At 55.8% G+C, this 7,038-nt stretch overlaps 1 protein-coding gene across 1 annotated transcript in view; it reads left to right on the top strand.

Annotated features, from left to right (window-relative positions):
- TEAD3 (TEA domain transcription factor 3) overlaps nt 1–7,038 on the top strand; it is a 22,597-nt gene extending 15,559 nt beyond the window's left edge. Inside the window, 11 exon segments of the mRNA XM_077159411.1 lie at nt 701–763; nt 1,792–1,803; nt 2,444–2,581; nt 2,691–2,740; nt 3,343–3,404; nt 4,067–4,094; nt 4,096–4,201; nt 4,420–4,593; nt 4,796–4,936; nt 5,020–5,172; nt 5,351–7,038. Coding sequence (XP_077015526.1) covers nt 701–763; nt 1,792–1,803; nt 2,444–2,581; nt 2,691–2,740; nt 3,343–3,404; nt 4,067–4,094; nt 4,096–4,201; nt 4,420–4,593; nt 4,796–4,936; nt 5,020–5,172; nt 5,351–5,464 — 1,041 coding nt within the window. The 3' untranslated portion in view covers nt 5,465–7,038.

Below are 7,038 nucleotides of genomic sequence, written 5' to 3'. Positions count from 1 at the left end.
CGTTCGAGCAAAGGGGTAGGCACCAAGAGTGTGAGCAGCTCAGGTTTGCCAGGAAAGAGGTCACTGCAGAACAAATGCAATTAAGACTACCTTCTATATACATATAATATAGAAATAATATATTTTATATACGGAAAAGGAAGGTGTGTTGAGGGAGAGGCTGCATGAGCAAAGCACAAGCAGGACCAGGCCTGGATTTTATAGGCTGGCAAACTGATGGAGGGGAAGCTTTGGTGGAGAATGTGGCATTGGGACACTAATCCAATGGCCAACAGCACCATGACCCTGCTAGACGCTCTGGTGCCAATTAGAAAAAGGTGCCTCCACTGAGGACATCTGTGAGGAAAAAAATATCACCCCATTTTGGAAAAATATAAAAGACACCCTTTCTCTGGCACGTAACTTGCCAGCACAGCTTGGGCTGGATTTCATCACTCACGTGTACCATCCGGGCCAGGTGCTCTTGTGCAGTGAACAAACCACAGAGTTGTGCATGGTGATCCTGGAAGCCACTGTAAGTTCCTTATCAAGGCAGAGCCAAGAGGAAAGAAGAATAGGTAGGTCTGAGAAGTATCAGCCCACAGGGGGCCCAGTCTTCACCCCCACTTGTATCTGGCCCCCCAGAGATGCGTGGCTGCCCCGTGCCTGTGAGTGCTCACTGTCTGTTTTCCTCTCTGGTGGGACGCGGGCCGGCCCCTAGGTGTCCAGCCACATACAGGTTCTAGCTCGGAAGAAGGTGCGGGAGTACCAGGTTGGCATCAAGGTACGTTGAGCACCTGGCTGGAGCCTTCAGCCCCTCCTCGGCCCCTCACACGTGGCACCTCCACCGCTATCTCTGCGTTGCTCAGGCCTCCGCCTTGGCCAGTTCTCCGGCCCCACTGTGTCTTTTTTCTGGCTGAAGCTCTGTTCTTGCCTTGTTTTCTGCTTTCTCTCTCTCTCTCTCTTTCTCTCTCTCTCTACAGGTCTCTAGCCATTTGCAGGTTCTAGCCAGGCGGAAATCTCGGGAGATTCAGTCCAAGCTGAAGGTATGGGGCCCCCTGCCACCTGGCCCAGCCTTGCCCAGCACCCTCTCAGGCCCAGGCCTGTTGATGCTCTCTGACCCCAGCTCAGGGCAGGGAAGGAGCTGAGTTGCTGTGAGGCGGCCTCAGAAACACAAGTGGCAGCAGAAAACCCAGAGACCATATCAGGCTATCCTGAGCCGCGGCCCCTGGGGCTGTGCGTCTTTTTTGGCTGAAGCTCTGTTCTTGAGCAGAAGCACAAGGGAACAGCCAGCCCTAGAGTGAGGGAGAGGAAAACCATCTGGGGGCCACTAAGACCTTCTTACCTCTTCTCCATTTTCCTTTTTCTCCTTCCTCCTAATTGCTGCTTGCTAATTGCATGGGAATTTCATGTGGGCAGGAGATACTGGTCCGCAGGGTGGACAGAGCATGTCCTTCTATCAGATACTCAGTCCTCACTGATCTGAGGCTGAAGTTCTCTGAGTCTGGAGTTCGTGGCCTGGGCCACTGTTTTACCTGCCCACAGGTGCTCAGCAGACTGGGCCTCCCATTCCCAGCCCCCCATACCTATAGCCCAGCTTCAGAGGACCCAGACAGAACTAAGAGGTGCCAGCTTGGTTCACTGTCCAGGTGTCCAGCCTACTCTTCCCTTGTCCTCCCCTTTTAGGACACCCCTAGCTGGTCGTCACTCCCTCTGGGTGGGAGTGTTGTAGGGTGTGGGTGGCAGTAATCCCTCCCCCATACAGCCCTTCTGTATGTCTCCTCTAACCCATCCTTCCTCTCTTCTTCGCAGGCCATGAACCTGGTAAGTAGCACTGCCCCGCCCCCGCCTCCACTCCTGGGGGAGGGTAGGTGGGGAACATCTTGGCACTTAGTACAGGACTTCAGACTATGGATTGAGAACTCATTTTGATAGATTACAAGCAGCATTTTTAAAAAATGAAATATGGTGACACCAAAGTTTTAGCATGCCACAGAACCACCTGGAACACTTCTTAAAGCACCCGGCAGGGCCCCAGCCCCAGAAGTTCTGACTTGACAGGTCTGGGCTGGTGCCTGAGAATTTGCATTTCTAACAAGTTCCCCAGTGACACTGGTACTTTTGCTCTACAAACCCTACTTTGAGGACCACTGATGAAACAGAATAGATAATATGAGAGTATACCAAGGGGAAATATTTTGGTATATACTGGGTTACAAAATGGCATCATTTCTTCCTGTGGGTTGTGGTCATAGGGCTAAGGTCATAGGGCTAAGGTACATTTAGGAGACTGAGGTGGAGAGAGGGGTAGAGACTCTCCTGAAACCATATGACAGAGTCCAGGTGAAATCCAGGCCAGGGCTCCAGCACCCGGAGGGCCTGTCCCCACAGCAGCACCCCCGAGGCAAGCCCTGTCCTGGTCTCTGGCCTGTCCCAGGCCTCACCTGGCCCCTCCCCTCCCCAGGACCAAGTATCCAAGGACAAAGCCCTCCAGAGCATGGCATCCATGTCCTCTGCCCAGATTGTCTCCGCCAGTGTCCTGCAGAACAAGTTCAGCCCACCCTCCCCTCTGCCCCAGGCCGTCTTCTCCACTTCCTCACGGGTACAGGGGTCCTGGGAGGTGGGGCTGGGTGGGGATGTGTCTTACAGGCTGGGCTCTGGAGGAGGCTGAGGATACTAAGGGGCCTCTTGGCCTTATCCCATCTCTGCAGTTCTGGAGCAGCCCCCCACTCCTGGGACAGCAGCCTGGACCCTCTCAGGAGTGAGTATGGAGGCTTATCCTTCCCACATTCCTTTCTTCCCCCTGGCAGCCAGGTGGTGCTTTCCCTCCCCTCTGGGTTCTAGTAACAGCTGAGCGAAAGTTTTAGTTCCAAAGTAGAGTACTGGGGTAGCTTCATTCATTTATTTGTTCGTTCATTAGTCCTACTCATCTTCCCGCCCATCGCCCACTGGTCATGCAGTCCTTCATCTGTCCTTGCTTTTCTGTATTCCTTGGTTCATCTCCGACTCAGTTAGAGAATCAGCTAGTCAAGTATGTCCATACTGGATTTCTTCGATTCTAAAGATATCTTTTGTAGTAAGACACAACTCTCAGTAATGAACCGCTTTTCAGGGTGGGAAGGGGAGGCTGGGGTTGAAACGCCACATTAAATGTCTGCATCCATTGTGAGATGCGGCAGGATTTCGTGAATGTTAAAGTATGAAGAAAGCCAAAAGCTTGTGAGTTAGCTTATCAGCATGCTCTCCCTGGCCTCGACGGAGGCCCCAGGCACAGGCTGGGCAGCTCCCCACACGGCCTGGCGATGGCTGGGCCTGGAAGGTGGGTTGCAGGTGAACCCACTGAGCAAGCTGTTCTGCCCACAGCATCAAGCCCTTTGCACAGCCAGCCTACCCTATCCAGCCGCCCCTGCCGCCACCCCTCAGCAGTAAGTACCCCACAGAACTGCCACCACCTGCCTCCCCCCATCATTGCACCTCTGCTCGGGAGAGCTGAGCCCCTGTGGGTGCATATCTGCACTGGAAGTGGGGTGGGGGGCATCTTATAGGGGAGGGGGGCAGGCCGGCACTAGCCCTTTATTTTTCACAATGTTGCTTCCAGAACTGGCACAAAATCATGTAACCAAGACACAGTTACAAGTACACATCACCGAAAGTATTACATGCATACATATGTATGTGTGTGTGTATAAATAGAAAACACCCTATAAGGAAATACACCAAAATCTCAGTAGGGCTTCGCTCTAAGGGGTGGGATTCCCTTATTCTATAATGTGTGCATTTTCTATTGAACACACATGAACGGCTGAATCAGGAGAAAGTGGATGTGTACTACAAGGGTCATGCCCATTGTTGTGTAGGTGATACATTGTATAAGGACGCCTGGCCGGGGGAGGCTGGTGGTGTCAAACTCCAACCGGTGCTCCACCCCAACCGGTGCTCCACCCCAACCGGTGCTCCACCCCAGCCGGTGCTCCACCCCAACCGGTGCTCCGTTTGTGGTTTGCACCAAGGTTGTGTGCCGGCCAGGGGTGTCTCTGCACACAGCCACACACCCATGTGGCTGTGGGTGCATCTCGCCCCCCACCAGGTTATGAGCCCCTGGCCCCGCCCCCCCCCAGCTGCTGCCTCTGTGCCCGGATGGCAGGACCGCACCATCGCCTCCTCCCGGCTGCGACTCCTCGAGTACTCCGCCTTCATGGAGGTGCAGCGAGACCCTGACACGGTAAAGTGTTGGGGTAGGGGCAGACTCTGCAATCATGGAGAGGCTCTGGCGTGGTGATCTGTGGGCATAGCTCCTAGCCAAAGACCACAGACCCGCAGGGTCATGGGCTTGGGGATCTAGCCTGTTCAGGAAGCCACAGGCAGTTCTGTCCCCATGCAGCCCCCACGGCCCACCCTCGAATCCTCTCCTCCTGACCTTGTACTGGGCCCTCCCCACAGTACAGCAAACACTTGTTTGTGCACATCGGTCAGACGAACCCCGCCTTCTCAGACCCTCCCCTGGAGGCGGTCGACGTGCGCCAGATCTACGACAAGTTCCCCGAGAAGAAGGGGGGCCTGAAGGAGCTTTATGAGAAGGGACCCCCTAATGCCTTCTTCCTCGTCAAGTTCTGGGTGAGCTTCCCTGGTCCCTCTCTTGCTTCCAGCACCACTGAGATGGGTAGCACACCCAGGCCCACTCTCCACTGACCCCTGACCCTTGATCCTGCCTTCTCCTCCCTGTGGCCTGTGGGCAGAATAAGAGATGGTCCCTTGGGCAGGAAGCCTCCCCCTGGCCTCTGCCCGCGGGTCATGCCCTCCCTGCCCCCACCTCCAGGCTGACCTCAACAGCACCATCCAGGAAGGCCCAGGAACCTTCTATGGGGTCAGCTCCCAGTACAGCTCGGCTGATAGCATGACCATCAGCGTGTCCACCAAGGTGTGCTCCTTTGGCAAGCAGGTGGTGGAGAAAGTGGAGGTGAGTAGGGGTCTGGGGAACACGGCATACTGGGGCTGGGAGCAGGCATGCCCAGGTGACCCCCTCCTGGTGCCTCTCCACAGACAGAGTATGCCAGGCTGGAGAATGGGCGCTTTGTGTACCGCATCCACCGCTCACCCATGTGCGAGTACATGATCAACTTCATCCACAAGCTGAAGCACCTACCCGAGAAGTACATGATGAACAGCGTCCTGGAGAACTTCACCATCCTACAGGTGTGGGGGGCAACAGGGGTCATGGGGCGGGGGCGGCTCACAGGACACCCACAGGCCAGGGGTCTCAAAGGGTGGGACGCTCAGATGATGAGACTGAGACCCGGAAAGCAGAAGGGCCTGCTGAGCCCCCCTCCCCCGTGGCCCTACTCTGCCTGACCTCTGAACCTTCCTACCCCAGGTGGTCACGAGCCGGGACTCCCAGGAGACCCTGCTCGTCATTGCTTTCGTCTTTGAAGTGTCCACCAGTGAGCATGGGGCCCAGCACCATGTCTACAAGCTTGTCAAAGACTAGGGTGCCCCCTACCCCACTCCCCACCAGGATCCAGGACGAACATCTTTTCCGCACACCTGCCTGGCTCCCCCGGGGTGTCTAGGATTGAGGACGCGTCTGCCCACCAGGCCTCAGGCCCAGGACCCAGGAGGCCTCCCCACCCCACCACCACATACACTCCCTGCCACTGTTCTGCGCTTTACTTGTGGGAGAAGAGGGCTCAGTGGGTAGCGGCCTGCCTGGGACGCTGAGCCACCATCACCCAGCGCTGCCCAGCCTCCAGTGACCTCAGAGGCGAGGGTGTGAGGACACCTTCAGGCTCAGGCGTGTGGCTACGGGCCCCCACCCCCAGGAGAGTGTGATGGGCAGGTGAGGGTGGAATGGAGGTGGAGGGGTCAGAGGCAGGGGCCCCAGGAAGAAGAGTATCAGGTGGGGAGAAAGAGGCTCACACTTACTTTGCACCTACTGCATGCCAGGCACGGTACCAGGCTCCTGGCAGAGCTCATGCCATCCTCAGATCCTGCAAGGCGAGCATGGGTCTCTGTGCTTCAGATGAGATGCTGAAACTCACAGAAGTTAAAGGACCCACTGGAGGGTTGGGCAGAGTTGAGTTTACCTACCTCCCTGGAGCAGGGGCTGGCCACGGGGATCTGAGGTCTCGGGTCTGCCCTGTGGGGCGGGAACAGAGCTGGATTGAGGAGTTGAGTCTCCTTAAGGGTGGCTAGCCTGAGAGCCAGAACAGACCATCTCCCTTCCAGAGTCTCAATAATGCGGGGAAATAGCCGCTTCCAGCCAGGCAGGAAGAGGGCATCCAACAGCTACTAGATACCTGTTAGTCACCCTCAATCTGCTGCAAGCCAGCCAGGGGCCACAGGCCTGCTGGAGCTTCTGTGGGCCAGGCCCAGCCCTACCCTGTTAGGGCCTCCTCTGACAACCCCATCCAAGCTGCCCTGGCCAGGGTTTGCACCCAAGTGCCCCAACAGCCTCCTGAAGAGGTGACCCTGGGGCAGACTTGGACTCAGAAACAGGCTTGAGGGCCAGGTAGGGAGATGAAGTACCAGTTTCTGGGCAGAGCAGAAGGGGTGGCAGAAGGCTTTGATGCTTTCTCTTGCCCACAATATGGTGAGCACAGCTCCCCTTGGTGGGTGCAGCTCCCTTATTTTCTTCCCCACCTCAGTCTCCCTGGCCTGGAGCAGCAGCTTCCCAGACCCAGTTCTAGGACTGAAGGTTAACTTTCTCCTGGTGCCGTTCCCAACACCCAGACCCCTCAGAGCCAGCTCAGCCTGTCCAATAGCCACCAGCAATCTCTGGGTATTTATGAGTTTCATATGAAGTACTGTGTCCCTTCCCTTCCTCAGCCCCACCCGCCCCTCAGCTTCCTGAAGGTCCTCACAGTTTGCATATTGCTCAGGCCACCTCCAAACCCAACCTAGGTTTTATAATGTATATTATATATATTTTTGTGTATTTTTTAAATCCAGCTGTGATGGGTTGTATCATAAAGGTGGTACGGGGCTGGGGCAGAAGCCCTCAAGGCCCAGCTCCTGCTCAAAAACAAACAAACAAAAGAATTAAAGTGATTTGTTTGTGGGTCA

The sequence above is a fragment of the Tamandua tetradactyla genome, chromosome 5, assembly GCF_023851605.1.
Source record: "Tamandua tetradactyla isolate mTamTet1 chromosome 5, mTamTet1.pri, whole genome shotgun sequence".
Taxonomy (NCBI): domain Eukaryota; kingdom Metazoa; phylum Chordata; class Mammalia; order Pilosa; family Myrmecophagidae; genus Tamandua; species Tamandua tetradactyla.
This window is presented reverse-complemented; position numbering and strand designations above follow the sequence as displayed.